Genomic DNA, 18,093 nt, shown 5'->3' on the forward strand with positions numbered 1-18,093 from the left:
TGTACCTTGTAATTTTTCTCCTGGATCTCTCAACTCCAACAGTCTGCATCAGGCCCTTCCAAATAAAATTTGGATTCATATGAAAATAAGACAGTTCTCCAAAATTTGCTGTCTTTCTGTGTAAGATTTGTCTGCTAATTTCACCCTTGTTTATTCCTGACACTTGTCATATGTCATATGATAATTTCTGCCACTGTACTATCCCTCTCTAACTATATTCATTGATCCATATATGAATAGTGTACGCTCTAGTTGTACCTGGTCATTCCTATTAGTAGTTGAAGTGATTCTAGCTGCAGTTTCTTATGTGTTCTTTCTTTTTTCCCAAAACCTTTGTCTTTCTCTGGGGACATATTTCATCTCCAGAACCTGGGCTTCTTGTCAAAATTAAACAGATAATAAATGGAGCTTGAAATAAATAGATAAAACAAGCTAAGCTGCTTTAGTCTTATTGGGAAAAAAACAATAACTCACACTTGTTCAAAACAATACGTACAACAGGTTTGTCTTTGTTTTTTTGTCTCATTTCTCCACCTCATTTTTGTCAAAACAAATTTACGCCCATGTAATTTACAGGTATGTTCTTATAGAAAATCTTTCATAAAGAAAGTAAGCAAGAATTACTGGAATGGAAAGCTAAACCGAAAGTTAAAACCTCTGAGGTGCCACCTGGCAACGCTCAATGTTTTTTTAATACTTTTACTATTATGTTAAACAAATTAAAGGTCATTCTTACCATGTTTTTAATAGTTAATTGTGAAGAAACACAGGCGCAAAATGTAAGAACTACAAAAAAATGATATAAAACATTATTTAATATTTATTCAAGTTTCCATGCATGTACACATGTATATGTGTTGAATTTTGTAAATAACCATGAAAATAAGCTCATGTTATTGGATCTCGTTTAGAATGTCTCACCACTCAGTAGCCTCAGAATATAGCATGGAATAGTCCAATAACATATAGTCCTGGCACTGATGGTCCAACCAGATCTGGCCAGATATGTTTGATGGACAAATGAATAATGGGAAATAGTAGTAATTTGTAGGGCTATGCTACATTCTGCAGTGATTAAAGATTAGATTAAAGAAAGAATTAATATGCATTTGCCTCCATCGAAACAAGCCTGATGTATGATGGTAAATTGAACTAAAGGAGTGCTTACACTCCAAAGGTAGGTTCACTATCATTTAAGCTGGGGCAGGATGGCAGGATGTACTTATTATCAACAACTATCCAACTCTACATTGGTCCTACCCCATCTTATTTCTATGAAGACTACAAGCCCCTTGCCTTATTATCAAGCTGATACATCAAACTGGTGCTGGGCAAATGGCCATTCTGAAGGCAATGTCACCAAAGACTTAAGCTTAATCATCACCTCAGGAAAAGAGGTCACAATCTTTCTCCAGACTACTATATGAAGGATTATACCAACGTGGCCTTAAGGCTTTTCCATGAGGGATTATAGGAAGGCTTTTGCAAATTAATGTATATAAAAGTTGAGTATCTCCATAGCTCAACTTTGGTCACTTTCAACCATCCCGTCTAATTCATTTTAAAACTTTAATGAAACATGGAAAAGTTCATTTATTTTTTTTATAATATTTGAATGGTAATTGTCAGTTATGCCAGTCATGTCATTGTTCAGATGAAACCCAGGTAGACTTCATGTGATACAAAAAAAAAATGATACAGAAAAATACTGCCTTCAAACACCAGTTTGTAGTTGTGAAAGTCAAAAATAATAGTTCTCAGCTCTCATTTCTGTCATTTGTTGTATTTCACTCATTTTCTACTGCTTATCCGAACTACCTCGGGTCACGGGGAGTCTGTGCCTATCTCAGGCGTCATCGGGCATCAAGGCAGGATACACCCTGGACGGAGTGCCAACCCATCGCAGGGCACACACACACTCTCATTCACTCATGCAATTACACACTACGGACAATTTTCCAGAGATGCCAATCAACCTACCATGCATGTCTTTGGACCGGGGGAGGAAACCAGAGTACCCGGAGGAAACCCCCGAGGCACGGGGAGAACATGCAAACTCTGCACACACAAGGCGAAGGCGGTAATCGAACCCCCAACCCTGGAGGTGTGAGTTGAACGTGCTAACCGCTAAGCCACCATGAAGAATGATGCTCTCTGTAACTATGAAGATGTTTCATTACACCTGAAAAGCCACCCTTATTCTTGCACAGTTTACACATGCAATAAATTATTAACCATACATAAATGCATCAATTTGTACTTAAATTATTTAAATTATAATGTTAAGTGGCATTATATATAATTGTTTTTATGAACTGCTATTATTTTCAGGAGAACCATTCTTTCATGGAGAAGACAATAGAAGGCTATAATTATGATTGAGATATTTTCTATTTGTGTCTCTGTGAGTCATATAGGGTGAGCCCAGAAGTTAATCTGTCATACAACATTATAATATTGTTAGTGGTGATAGAAGTAGACACCAAGCAACCATTTAAAACAGGTTTTGTGTGCAATATCCACTCCCTGCCAACTTTACATATACTGTACAATCCATATTACCCTTTTTTTGTGAATTAATAGCAGTGAGTGAGTCAGGACATTCATGAAAACCCTGCAAAAACCCTTTTACACCAACATTTCTTGGAGGCAGATAGAGAAAGATAGTATCAAACAATCCAAAACAATAATTTGGCTAAGTTGATATCCAATAAACAGGCAAAGGCCAATGATCTACAAATAAAGTGAAAACTAGCCATATGCATAGAGGACAAATGAATAATGGGACATGGTAGTAGTTTGTGTGTTTGTATCCTTTGAGTTTCATGCCTGTCTATGTTTAAATTATACTGTTTTTATTTTCTCTTTTTGGTTAATATTTTATGCTGTCGCTTTTGTTTATTACATTTTTTTACTTTACTACCGCAGTTAATTTTATTCTTCTTCTTCTTCAGGAGATATTTTTTGTTTCCTGACTTCAAACAGTTAACATAATATTCTTAATAATATATCTTTTTATATATTACGATCTGTCATTTCTTGCAGCATAGCACATTCAACCATCCCAATCTAATTCTATTTAAAACTTTAATGAAACATAAACAAGTTCATTTCTTTTTTTGATGATATTTAAATGGTACTTAAATTCATCTACAAGTTTACCACACCCCTCGTGTGTAGATCATAAGTATTTCTTTGTCTGAATGCACCTTGATAATCTTCAGCTTCATGTCAACTTAAATTTATAATAATTGATAATTATTATATAATTAATGGTGCTTGCAAAGCAACATTCTTACTATTGTGTCCAGGACAAAACTTCGGCGCATAACTTGTCCCGCAGCTTTTGTCCTAGACCCATGAATGACGTGTCAAATCGACCGGCTCATTGAGGAGAGGTGTTTATATGTTTAATATGAGGAGAGGCCTTTTCCCCCATAGACTCCCATTAAAAACTTTGGAGGTTTATAACTGGGCAAGCTTTCGAACTATCTACACCAAACTCCAGCTCCTTTAGGGTGATACTCTGAACAAAGTTTTAAATTGGTGCACCGACTGGCCTTCCGGTTGTCCCGCAGCCCCGCCCCCAAAATATGCAAAATCAAAAAACTTTTTACAACATGGACATGTGACATATCAAAACACTCAGCACAATGAGGAAAACTTCCTCAAGAGTATTCAGATGACGTCACATGCTCGTCTCGACTAGCCTCCAGGATTTGCCACGTGCAAGCACCATTCACATTTTCTTCAGGAAATGTACGTTCTAGTTCTACTTGTCATGGTTGAAGCACCTGCCTCGTCCTCCGATATTAGTAGCTTCCGGACTACACTTCCCATAACCCTCTTACCAGGACTGATTACACCATCACCTGTTTCCAATCATCCACTTCCTATAAAAGCAAACTTGAACTTGACTTCTGTGCAAAGTCTTGATTTGCCATGGCTGTCAGTCTGAGCGTTTTCTCCCAGTGTTTATCCTGGTTTGTTACATTGTTCTGTTTTTCCTGTCTTTCAATTGTCTGCCACCTGCCCTGACCTTCTGCCTGTTTTACTGACTACGATTACTGCCTCTACTACGTTGTTGTGTTTGCCGATACTGACCCTAGCCTGTTGTACTACGAGAGTGATAATAAAGCTTGCAAATGGATCCTCAGCCTTATGACGTATCATTACACTACTATCTGGTTCCACTCAAAATGCTAGTGTGTAATCGTTTCTGTGTGGCATTGGGAGCTCAAGTGGCTAAGGCTCTGGGTTGTTGACTGGCTGATCAGGGTTCAAGCACCAGCAGGGAACAAGACCTTTATCCCTCATATACAGGCTATATTCCCCTTCTTTGTGATTTAATAGCTGGGAGTGTGTCAGGACATTCATCCCTCTATTACTCAAATGTCATTATTAGATTTTTAAAAACCACCAACAGAACAGAGAAAATAAACACAGCTCATTTTTGGGCTATGGAGACAGAAAGGTGCTGTACAATTCTAAGTTATACACATTTGTATTTTCTTTTTGCATTTAAAAAGATCAATTAAAAATTTTAAACATAATTTTTTTAAACCTAGTATGGTACATTTAGAATGAATGAAGAGTCCTGAATATTCTCCACAGTCGGAATGGCATTGTGTACTGTTCAGGTGAACGGACTAGATAAACCCTGACCAAGATACCAGACACAAGATGTTATCTAATCATATGACTGCATTCCATTCAGACTTGCATTGTCTGATTAAAACAAAAAATAAACAATTTCATTCAGATGCAGGTGTTACATAAAGGTGTAAACACGGAGGCAGACGAAAATGCAGGTAGAGGAGGTTTTATTAAAGACAATGACAGGACAGGTTCTGTATAATAAAGAAACAAAGAAACATAGCAGTAAATAATTACTTTGTGGGTTGCTATGCTTTTGCACTCAGCACTGAAGCACAAGACACAGATTTTTCACACTAGGAGCACATTTTTACAGCAGGTATCTGATTGCAGATAGAACTGATAAGGTGTATGTCTGGGTTGTTTCTGCACGTAGCTGTGCAACAACTAAATGAAAGTGTAACATTTATTAAATTGTCTAACCACAAAATATTAACCACAAAATGTCTACTCATGTTCAATAAAGGTTAATGTTATAGGTGTACGGAACCTAAGAGTACATAATGTGTCATTGTACCAAGTAGATCAGTAGAGGACAAGACAGAATGGAACTATATATTAAAAAAATTATTTTTTTTTAAACTTTACTAGAATATAACATAAATCATGATAAGCATTAACATAAATAAGTAGTAAATAAATTACAAACAAATTTGAACAGTTTAATAGTGACTAGAAGACTCACGTTAATAAACAGTTTAAAAACTGAACACACCTGGATTTTTTGCAGCAATATCATCAATGAATGCATTAAATGATCAATTCTGAGGAACATCATTATTGATGCTAATGACAGTAAGTCCCCTGAGACTCTTTTGGGCCATGACAGACCTCAAAAATCAGCTTGAGGTTTGAAAAGCTCCTCTCAGCAACATGCACCATGCATAATTAATGCGTTATGGTGATTATATTAGATTATTTTTATTGTGATTTTGTTTCGATGTCAGTTTTATATTATTTTAACAATATTTTAATCAGTTGATCAAGGCTCAAACAGAATAAACATATATGGGAGTATCGTGTCTTGTTTGGAACAGAATGTGGAAGTTTTGTGTACAGGATGCACTTTTAAAGAGTTGTGTATCATTTTTTCTTAAAAATAAATAAATAAATAAACTGCTTCATGAACATTTATTCATCCATTTATCCCAGAATCATTAAGTACATGGTGCTGGAATTCACTCCAGATGGGAACAAGAGCCAAAGACAAATGGGCACATATGGAGGAATATGATGGAATGAGACCAGAGAAAACCTACAGTGGAATCGGACAGGGCACAACAGTGCCACCTGCTGACTAAACAATGCAAATAAATGTAATTATTATCAACATTTTAAAAAATCTAAATAAATTCTAGGACCTCAGCAACCCCATTTTACTCATTTAAACAGTGCATACCGATGCAGTAAACATGCATGTCCCATTTTAAACATCTATCTGGAGTCTACTTTACCTGAATTCACCCACCTGTGTAAACTGACAACTTGAGTATGTGTGAATCAAGCTAAAAGATTTACTTTAACATCCCATTATGCAACTTGTAGCATTTTCAAATAAAAGTTTTAATATGTATAAAATATTAATAAACGTTTGTAGCACACATCCATAAAATCATTAGCAACATCATTAGTTTACTTCATTTTAAAAATCAATTCTCTTTTCATTTGCAAATTATTTTTATTTTTAAATTATCCCCCTCCCAATCCAGAGAAAACCCCGAGATATATTTAACATATACAGCTGTACAGGTACGCAAGGCTACATCCGTCACAACTGACAATTTATGCATTAATAAATATTTCACAATTGTAGCATTAATGTTGTAGTGTTTTCTGACACGTTCATCAAATTTCTTGTAAATCATGTCAATTACTTCTGTGAAATTACAGTGATGACTACGATGCACAGATATCGGACAGGAACTATTCGTTAGCAGCAGCAGCATTAACGGCATGTTTGTGAGACGGAATGAGGGATTATTTATACAGGATTTGGTCATGTCCTCATCTGCTGGAGAGCGGTTCCACTTTTTCTGTTGATCCCTTCGGTGCTGTTTTCATAGAAGGCACTAAGTGCGGGCAAACGTACACATACACAAAAGCAAACACACACTCACACACCAGGTTTCTGTGAGTCAGGTCGGCACAGTATGATTCGATTTGGCATGATATACACGAATGACCAGTCTTGGTTGTATTTGTTCATGCCTGTGTGTGTGTGTGCGTGTGTATTATTCACTTTCGGATCCTCTGCGTTTAGACAACTGCTCATCCGCCAGCAGATGAACCTGTGCAAACACAGAAAAGTCACATTAAAGCAAGCATGGTTCTGATTAATATAATTCAGCCTGATGTGGGCGGAGCCACTGTTACCTGAGTGTCTAGCATTCTGTGATAAACGGGGGCAGAGAGTTCCTCCAGCGTCTCGGCCATTGGCTTGTTGAGTGTTTCTGGGAGGAGGAGTCCCATGGCTCCGGCTGACACACCGGTCAGACAAAACGCTATGAACGGCATAGACGCGTGCAGCACTTTCTGAACGATCAACAAAACAACCAATATGACATCTATCACTAAAATATAGATATACATTCGTCTATAGAAATGAATAAATCCAGGTCCATATAGTTGTATACACTCACCAGGTGATTTTATTAGGAAAATTTTGTACACTTGCTAATTCGTGTAATTATATCAATTGCTCTTTGTGGCAGCAGCGCAGTGCATAAAACCATGCAGATGCAGGTCAAGACTTTGTCGTGGAAGTTTTGAGGTTTGAGAGAATTAAAGCATAATTTCATGAAGAAACCTTCATGTACAGGTTTCATGTATTTTTTGTGTTCAGCTGTGCAGCAGGACCCAACACTCCGCATGTATCATGAGAGAGGAAGGGCCCCGGTCATTGCTAACATCAGGATATTATAGAGAGGAAATAAATGAAACAGGACATGTAAAGGCAAAACATTATCAACCATTGGCTTAGAAGCCTGCTCATCTGACCAAGCTAATCTGTATCTACCAAGGTCTCACGGGAACGGTCTGCTGGAAGCTGTATTAGGAAAACAACTGCAATCTCTATTCACAATAACTACCAGCCATGATAAATATAGAAACATAGAAGGACAGGTTCTTATGAACATCTCTGAAGTGAAAATGTCCACTACAACTTTCAGCTGATTTTCACAGTGATCACTGTGGTCGGCTGGTCCCGGTATCTCTCATGGTAAGATGGAGGTATGCAGCAAGACTCTTTTCTGTTCTGGCATCGAGGTGTTGGAATGAACTTTCCCCAGATCTCAAACAGCTGAGTAACTGAAAATCTTCCTAAACATTTGACCTAGTGAACCAGTGTTAATGTATTCGCTGATAGAGACTTCAAAGCACTTTTGTACGTCAGTCTGGATACGACGGTGAGCAGAAATTCAAAATTCACAAGAAGCAAATTCATGACTTTGAGGAGGATGTGGGCTACAATAGAAGAACAAACTGGGTTCTATTCCCATCAGCTAAAAACACACTCTCACCAACAACTGGAGAGTCTGGGCAGATGTTTTAGACATTAACTGAAGCCTGTATCTGTAGGATTCTATGCATTGACTTGCTGAACCCTGATGGTATAAAGGTGTTACTTTAAAGTGTAGTGTATAAAAAGAAATACTTATCGTATCATAAAAAATACGCTATGTTAAATACAGTACTCACCATACTGGGTACAAAGGGAGCCAAAATACCTCCAACCCTACAAGACATGGAGCACACACCCAACCCTGCGTTCCTAGTTCACAAACACACACACACACACATAATATAATCAAGCATAATCAAACACTCCACAAACTACTGCTTGTGAAACAGTATAGTCAGGGAAACAGTATAGCAGAAGGCTTAGTAGGTAGTTAGATGGATAGATGGATGGACAGATAGATAGACAGAGTCTATATTTATATATATATATAGAGGGGGGTGGGTGGATGGATGGATGGATGGATGGATAGATAGGTAGATACAGTGCCTTGCAAAAGTATTCATACCCACTGAACTTTTCCACATTTTGACACGTTACAACCACAAAGAACAATATATTTTATTTGGATTTTTTGAAATAGACCGAAAGGAATTGGCACATAATTGTGAAGTGGAATGAAAATTATAAATGGTGTCCAAATATTTTTTACAAATAAATATCTGAAAAGTCTTGTGTGCATTTGTATTCAGCCCCCTTTACTCTGATACCCCTAACTAAAATCCAGTAAAACCAACTGCCTTCAGAAGTCACCTAATTAGTAAATAGAGTGCAGCTGTGTGTAATTTAATCTCAGTATAAACACAGTTGTTCTGTGAAGCACTCAGAAGTGTGTTAGAGAACATTAGTGAACAAACAGCATCATGAAGACCAAAGAACACACCAGACAGGTCAGGGATAAAGTTGTGGAGAAGTTTAATGCAGGGTTAGGTTATAAATTAATATCCCAAGCCTTGAAAATATACAATCCATCATCCGGAAATGGAAAGAGCATGGCACAACTGCAAGCCTACCAAGACATGACCGTCCACCTAAACTGACAGGCCGTGCAAGGAGAGCATTAATCAGAGATGCAGCCAAGAGGCCCACGGTAACTCTGGAGGAGCTCCAGAGATCCACAGCTCAGGTGGGAGAATCTGTCCACAGGACAACTATTAGTCATGGACTCCACAAATCTGGTCTTTATGGAAAAGTGGCAAGAAGAAAGCCATTGTTGAAAGAAAGCCATAAGAAATCCCGTTTGCAGTTTGCGACAAGCCATGTGGGGGACACAGCAAGCATGTGGAAGAAGATGCTCTGGTCAGATGAGACCAAAATTGAACTTTTTGGCCAAAATTCAAAACGTTATGTGTGGCGGAAACCTAACACTGCACATCACCCTGAACACACCATGAAACATGGTGGTGGCAGCATCATGCTGTGGCGATGCTTTTCTTCAGCAGGGACAGGGAATCTGGTCAGAGTTGGGAAGATGGATGGAGCCAAATACAGGGCAATCTTAGATGAAAACCTGTTAGAGTCTGCAAAAGACTTGAGACTGGGTCAGAGGTTCACCTTCCAGCAAGACAATGACCCTAAACATACAGCCAGAGCTACAATGGAGTGGTTTAGATCAAAGCATATTCATGTGTTAGAATGGCCCAGTCCTATCATTTAAGTCCAGACCTAAATCCAATTGTGAAACTGTGGCGAGACTTGAAAATCGCTGATCACAGACACTCGCCATCCAATCTGACTGAGCTTGAGCTATTTTGCAAAGAAGAATGGGCAAACATTTCACTCTCTAGATGCGCAAAGCTGGTAGAGACATACCCCAAAAGACTTGAAGCTGTAATTGCAGAGAAAGGTGGTTCTACAAAGTATTGACTCAGTGGGGCTGAATACAAATGCATGCCACACTTTTCAGATATTTATTTGTGAATAAAATTTGGACACCATTTATCATTTTCCTTCCACTTCACAATTATGTGCCAGTTTGTTTTGGCCTATCACATAAAATCCTAATAAAATACATTTTTGTTTGTGGTTGTAACGTGTCAAAAATCTGAAAAGGTTTAGTGGGTATGAATACTTTTGCAAGGCACTGTAGATAGATATACCTGATAACAGTGGGGTAAAGTTCTGACGTATACACATAGACAATGTTGAAGGCAGCACTGACCATCAGCTTCCCCAAAAGAGCAAAACAGCTGCCATTGAACACAGACCCTGAAAAAGAGAGAGAGAGAGAGAGAGAGAGAGAGAGAGATCTTAGTTTGTGGCTATAAAATGTTTCAAAAAATAATTTTAGAAAATCAAATCAAATAAAAGAATGATCATTTCAGTTCAGTGGTTAAGGTGTTGGGCTACTGATCGGAAGGTCATGGGTTCGAACCCCAGGTCCACCAAGCTGCCACTGCTGGGCCCCTGAGCAAGGCCCTTAACCCTCAGTTGCTCACTTGTAAGTCACTCTGGATAAGGGTGTCTGCTAAATGCCATAAATGTAAATGTAAAAACTAAATCAGAGAGAGATCTTCATTTGGCTGTGAAGAGACTCTGGGATCAGAGCTCATGGACCGTCAAAAATAAACATCTTACAAAAAAATTGAGCATATCAACAACTATACGTTTTTATATCCGATTATATACGGAGCATTCACGTGCGCTAGCTGTTACTATAGAAACACCTTCTGACCAATCAGAATCAAGAATTCTACAGCACTGTTTAGGTGTACTGAAATCGATCAGTCTATTGTTTAACTGAATGTGTTGAAATATGTTGAAATTCTCAGTGAATACACTGGTAGTATTTCGTCAGTACCGCACTCTATAATAAAAAAGCAGTATTGTGCAGTGATATGATGTTGTATCTCCTCACCAGGCTGAACAGGGACCATCACCGAGAGAAGACAGCACAGGCCGGCAAGGATAAGAAAACTGGCTAAAGCTTTTTGTCTCCCTGACCTGAGACAGAGAAGAGAGAGAGGAGAGAGAGTGTGTGTGTTACAGAGTGAACACTGTGGTAATAAAATTTTCACTAGTTTCCAATTTAAAATATTAAATACAAAAAAATACTACAATAATGGATCTAGACATAATGACAACTGCAGAGAGTGTGTGCGTGTGTGTGTGTGTGTGTGTGTGTGTGTGTACATACCAGGACTTATTGATGAAGTATATGCACAGAGGGTAGGCTGGCAGCTCCACCAGGCCGTACATGGCTACAGTGAGAAAAAGACTCCCTTTATCATCGCTCGCATTCATTGTCAGTCCATAATACACCAGACTGCAAGCGTACCTGCAACACACACAGCATCATGTAGGTACATCGCATATCATCCGTAGCTAAACTGTTCAAAAAGTCACAAAGCCAAACCCCGTTTGATCTATAAAGTCTTTGAAGAAATTAAAAATAAAAAAATCATCTTTTCCAATATTGTATGATTCCAAAAAAATCAAAACTGACTTGTGTTCTGATCCGTAATCATTACGTTATACGAGTCAATCTATATAATCTGGAACGATTAACTGACACCCTGGAAGCCCCGCCCCCTTCTCTCTCATGTTAATATTTTGGCCTGTGTTTTAGTTTGCTTTGATTTTCTCTCGTGAATAAAAGACAAACGGACGCAGTATCCTGACTATATACAGTGTGGTATATTTATATATGAATATATCTCGCTGTTTTTGAATCAAGCAGCTGATCAGGTGCCTCAGTAGAAACACGTTGAGTGTGTGATGTACAGTATGTGTATGTAGATCATACGGTGTGTGTTCAGGAGGTGTTTTATCGGTCTCATACTCACCAGACGTACATGAGGACGATAGTCCTGCAGCGCAGCACGCGGTGCTTGACCAGCTGCAGCAGTCCAGCTTTAGGCGTCTCTGTGCCCGTTGTGCCCGGAGTTTTCCGCAGCTTCAGAGTCACGTTTCCTTTTCCGTTCCGACGAGCAAAATCCTGCAGCACTTTCTCTGCCTGCACTGTCCGGCCCTGAGAGTACAGCCAGCGTGGAGATTCAGGCAGCATGCTGTCAGTGAAATAGACACACACACAGCCACACACACACAAAGACACACACACACATACCCACACACACACACCCAAACACACATGCGCACACACCCCCAGACACATACATACACACCCACGCACAACCACACACACACCCACACACAATTACACACACCCAAACACACCCAGAAACAAATACATACACACACACACCCACACACATACACACAAACCCATGCCCAAACACACACACACCCATACACCCACACACAGGCCCACACACACCCATACATACATACATACATACATACACACAGGCCCACACACACAAAAACACACACAAATACATACACACACAGACACAGACACACACACACGTTTATGGGTGACATTTTGGAGACCCCTGCTTTAATGTATCCAAAGAGTCTTACCAATGTTCATGATTTGTCATTTGTACGATTATTTTGGTGATTTCCATTAAAATATTTCCATTTCCTTGAAACACAAGGTATCTCCAAAAATTGTAAAAAGATTGTAGAGTTAAAATATATTTTGAGGAAAGTTTTGCCTCTTGTATTAATCTTTACCGGTTATATCCTTATATGGCATCATCTTTATTGTATAACTATATAGGTTTTGTTCGTCATGGCACACTGTGTTAGTTAGTGGTATCCAGCCGCAGAAGCTATAAATCGGATATTCACACGTACATGCAGAAGAGAAAGAGAAGCACTCCGGGGCTGTTAGCTGCAGCAGCCAGGTTTCTCCAGGACCTGATGCAGTAGCCGAGAAGAGCAAACAAAGCGATGCCCACTGCAAAGGTCATGTTGGATATCGTGCCTTAAACACACACAAAAACATTCATACCCTTATCATTCATTCCCGTTTTCATTCCCTTAAACTTTTCCACATTCTGCAATGTTAAAATCTGGAACTGAAACCCAGTTTTCTAAACTACTGTATATTGAACCAGATTTTTTTCTCCCTACTTCAATATTACATGTTAGAATCATAATCATAACAATATAATCCCAATTAGGGATGAGCGATATGGCCTAAAATCCATATTGCGATATACATTGCAGCCTCTTGCGATAACGATATATATTGCGATATATAAATTATAATAGCGCCATTTCAGAACAGGTTACACAGACCCTTAGGAAAGCCAAACCGCTAAATGTATTTTTTTTTAAGAAATAAAGAAACGTATGTCGTTTTGAGAACATTTATTGTGCAAAAGCAAAACTGTAATTATACAACAAAATGTTGCAGATAAATAAAAGTCTTTCCTTCTAAAAGGCACTATACTTAGTTTAAGTCCTTGGTTCTTAAATGCCACCCAAGTTGCAGAGAACAGAAAAACTGGTGTCTTTTTAGTTAAGGAACATACACTGTACTGAAAATACTTCCAGTATTAATTAGGCAAAGAAAATTATTTTGTGTAAATGCACAGATACTTTAAATAAAAACATATTTCAAACCTGCAGCCGAGGTAACGCATTTGCTTTTAAACATTTTGTTCTCCTAATGAAATTAAAACGTGTCTTGTTAATAAAGGAACGGACACTGTGAATTAGCTCTTAGCTGTTAGCTCTTAACTTTTGCCCCACACACTCTACAGAGTATATTTTTCTGCTGCTCGTCGGACGGCTTAAATCCAAACCAAGTCCAAATAATAGATGTTGCACCGGTCTTTTTCACAAGCTCCTCTGTTTCGCTGACGCTTTCAGCCATGTTTATTCAAGATGATGAATATGATGATTCATTGCAGCCGGCTGCAGCTCGTGGCTCTAAATTTCGCAGGTAGATTGCGTCATCAACATGCATTATCACGATAGTGCAATAGAATTAAAATCTCTACCGTAGGCCAATTTTGTATCGTTTATATCGCATATCGTTTATATCGCCCATTACTAATCCCAATTCAGTTCCAGCTTTAAAGCTACAAAGCAGGGGAAAAGCTGAAGGGGGGTGAATACTTATACAAGGTGTTAGTGTGCATCACTGGTACTCCACATTGTACTCTACATTGATGGCTTTACCTGTCAGAGCCCAGTAGGATTTCCCCACATACTCCTGTGAGAGGATGAAGCAGACGAGTGCCATCCCTCCGTTCATCAACCCCACCATCAGTCGAGACAGAGCGAAGAGCTCATAACTGGGGGCCAGCGCGCTGCCATAGGCAAAGAGCACTTCAAAAAACAGACCTGAGAGAGAGAGAGAGAGAGAGAGAGAGAGAGAGAGAGAGAGAGAGAGATAATAAAAAAGGTATCTGAAAGATTATCCATTCATTCATTCATTTTCTACCGCTTATCCGAACTTCTTGGGTCACGGAGCGCCTGTGCCTATCTCAGGCGTCATCGGGCATCAAGGCAGGATACACCCTGGACGGAGTGTCATCCCATCGCAGGGCACACACACACACACACTCACACAATCATGCACTACGGACAATTTTCCAGAGATGCCAATCAACCTACCATGCATGTCTTTGGACCGGGGGAGGAAACCGGAGTATCTGGAGGAAACCCCCGAGGCACGGGGAGAACATTCAAACTCCACACACACAAGGCAGAGGCGGGAACCGAACCCCCAACCCTGGAGGTGTGAGGCGAACGTGCTAACCACTAAGCCACCGTGCCCCCCTTGTCTGAAAGATTATTTAAAATGACAGCATGTTGCAGTGTTCGTACCTGGTGATCCGTACCTGTCACAACAAGATGGGAGTCAACCAATCAGAAATGAGCTCATGAACTCACACTCACACACTCACACACACACACACACACACACACACACACACACACACACACACACACACTACTCAAAGCTATTAAATATGTTTTTTGTTTTGCTGTGTATTTGTTTATTTCTTTACTTATTTATCTTCTTCACTTGTCCATCTTATAATTTTTTAATTATATTATAATTATAATCCTTGCCTTTATAAAGGATTTGGCAAAACATATTATAATATAACAACTATTTAATTTGCTTGTTTGATTTAAATGAAACTAATTTGTATTGAGAGAGAGAGAGAGAGAGAGAGAGAGAGAGAGAGAGAGCACTGTCTGGATTCAGAAATAAAATCAGAACATGCACCAGGAACCTGAAGATTATTAATGTGGTAATTATTCATTTATTAATTAGGCCTCGATAAATAAAATATCTGAGTCAGTGAGTGAGTGAGTGAGTGAGTTAGACAGACAGACAGACAGACAGACAAAATAATCTATGACCAGGCAGTGTGGTCTAACCTGATTCTACCACTATATTATAAAATGATATCTGTTTTCTAAGCACATGTCCTGTGTCCTGATATCCACTTGTAAGTATGAAAGAGAGAAGCACCAGTACTCATGAGGAAGATGGGTTTCCTTCCAATTTTATCAGACAGCGGGCCAAACAGCACGTTCCCAAACAGCACGCCAACAAAAAACAGCGATCCTGCCAGGCTCACTTTGTACGCATCCTGCTTGACCAGGTACCACTGCAGAACACACACGAAACACACACACTGAGCCAGTGACACATGCAAAAGGACTCAAGATCACATCAAGACAAACTGTTAAAGAGTCAGAGTACACAATTATACTCAGCGCTAAATAGATTCTCACTAAAAGGACCAAAGGGACCACAGCGCTGTTGAATTCTCAATTCTGATTGGTCAGAAGGTGTTGATTCATTTTCTAGAACAATTTAGGTCCATCTATATATTAATACACTTTTAATAATAAATCATTTTCTCCATAGTAACACGGCACAAGAGATTTTTAAAACATGTCTGATGATATTGTGAACTGTTTCTTTTAGGACATGTTTACTTTACATGTAAAACTGTAACTTCCGGTTTTTCGTTACAGGAAAGTCTTGACGATGGGGATTTATTGGTTACTTGGCAACATGACAAGCTGCTTTTTTTTAGGCAGCTATAGATGTAAAAATGTTTTAAAACATCGCCAAATTGCTATGAATTAATCATCTTGCCCTATGACACAACATTCTATGTGTTTTATTAAAGAAAGTGCTGACATAACAGTATTCATATTTTATATTGACTATGAAACATTTAATCTGTTAATGCCGTGTTAAGCAGCCTGAAGTCTGAATGGAGAACATCTCTCCTGATGAACAATGTCCAACACAGTGGACAGCTGGTTATTACTTTCTTCCTGCATGATCCTGCTTCAGATCAGTGCTCTCTCACCTCCGTCACGATGGAGCTGACGTCTTCCTTGAACGTTGCAGACTGCGTGAAATCTCCTCCGCTCAGCGTGACGACCTCGAGCTGGTACTCAGGAACAGCGCCGATAAGTATGATGAGCATGCACTGACACGCCATGTAGATCTTTAAGATGAACAAGAAAGCATCCATAAATTCATCCATTTATTCAAAGTATGTTATAATATAATAACAATGTCTTTGTGGTAAGTTGGTTTACTTTAAATGTCCGGGAAGTCCTGGACAGGCTACGACTCATGTCGGCTCCAGAAGCCAAAATTTCTATACTCAGGATTGGTTATTATTATGAATATTCCTCTTTCTTTGTATTCAATGATTCAACTATTTAGACATGTATAATAAACTCATAATAGGGACTGCGTACTAGTTAAGACCTGATGTTTTGGAGATTCAGTTCAATTCAAAGTTATTTGTATAGCGCTTTTTACAATGGACATGATCTCAAAACAGCTTTACAGAACATAAACATAGAACAAAAGGTTATTATAAAGAATAATATGAAAATGAATATAATATAAATTTCAAGATTAACATTAGATATATTTAAATGTGTTTGTATTTATCCCCAATGAGCAAGTCTGAGCTGCCTCAGGCGACTGTGGGGAAGAAAAACTAGTTTAGATGGTAAAGGAAGAAATCTTGAGAGGAACCAGACTTAAAGGGGAACCTCATCCTCATCTGGGTGACACCGGAGGGTGTGATTATAAATATACGAATGATGCTCTGATTCAGTCGCCTATACATTTGCCAGTACATTTTTCCAGCTTCTAACACATCAACTTCAAATCCTGACTTAAAGGGGAACCTCATCTTCATCTGGGTGACACCGGAGGGTGTGATTATAAATATATACGAATGATGCTCTGATTCAGTCGCCTATACATTTGCCAGTCCATTTTTCCAGCTTCTAACACATCAACTTCAAATCCTTTACTTAAAGCCACATATGGAATGTCATAGCCTAGTGGTTAAGATGCTGGGCTATTGACCAGAAGGTCATGTGTTCGAATCCCAGGTCCACCAGGCTGCCATTAAACAAGACCCTTAACCCTCAGATACAATGTAAATATGAATTTCTCTCACCACTTGATTGACAGGTTCCATTCTAACAACATTAAGCTATATTATGCACTTTATTACATGTACAGTACTTATTGCAGATATTATCATGAGTGACTTTAATGAATCCTGGTTTTTTTATCACTGGCCCATCAGAGGCAGTGGATTCGAACGCATGACCTTCTGAGTCCAGTGTCTTAACGTCCTCTCTGGTTTTACAGTCAAGCCTGGGTTTGTAAACATGCTAACCATGATGCTAGCTAGCATTAGCATTACCTGCAGCAGTATCAACACACCGACCATCCGTTTCTGGTGTCCACCAAACTCTCCGACCAGTTGAAAAGCTTCTTCCAAATCCATTTCTGACCAAGATTTCGCGACATAACATGACACGTGGGTTTAAAACGAAACTAAATGTCTTAAAATCACACATGCAAACAAGCAGGTTTTGATGCTGGAGTGACGCTGGGCGACATTTCTGCGGCCGTATCCCAAACGCATTCGTGCCCTCGATCTAGTGCCCTAAGTAGGGCGCAGACTCTTAAGGAGACACCTGAGAAAAAAAGTGCGCACGAGGACGAAGTGACAAACCTCTATTTAAACAGGCAGCTTAGCCATGCT

General features: G+C 39.1%; 1 protein-coding gene across 2 annotated transcripts; it reads right to left on the reverse strand.

Annotated features, from left to right (window-relative positions):
• Nucleotides 1-5,311: 5,311 nt before the first annotated feature.
• slc22a15 (solute carrier family 22 member 15) lies at nucleotides 5,312-17,953 on the reverse strand. 2 transcript variants are annotated; one of them, XM_060879563.1, is made up of 12 exons: nucleotides 17,749-17,953; nucleotides 16,378-16,518; nucleotides 15,522-15,660; nucleotides 14,213-14,377; nucleotides 12,878-13,007; nucleotides 11,962-12,183; nucleotides 11,313-11,453; nucleotides 11,034-11,119; nucleotides 10,276-10,384; nucleotides 8,356-8,428; nucleotides 7,030-7,188; nucleotides 5,312-6,944 (listed from the first exon to the last, which is right to left on the reverse strand). In XM_060879563.1, the coding sequence occupies exons 1-12, from the start codon at nucleotides 17,830-17,832 to the stop codon at nucleotides 6,888-6,890; spliced, it is 1,506 nt and encodes a 501-aa protein (XP_060735546.1). In that variant the 5' UTR covers nucleotides 17,833-17,953; the 3' UTR covers nucleotides 5,312-6,887. The 2 variants fall into 2 exon arrangements, with proteins under 2 accessions (XP_060735546.1, XP_060735547.1); XM_060879564.1 differs by having other exon boundaries at nucleotides 5,318-6,944; nucleotides 15,528-15,660.
• Nucleotides 17,954-18,093: the final 140 nt, after the last annotated feature.

The sequence above is a fragment of the Tachysurus vachellii genome, chromosome 10 (assembly GCF_030014155.1).
Source record: "Tachysurus vachellii isolate PV-2020 chromosome 10, HZAU_Pvac_v1, whole genome shotgun sequence".
NCBI lineage: Eukaryota > Metazoa > Chordata > Actinopteri > Siluriformes > Bagridae > Tachysurus > Tachysurus vachellii.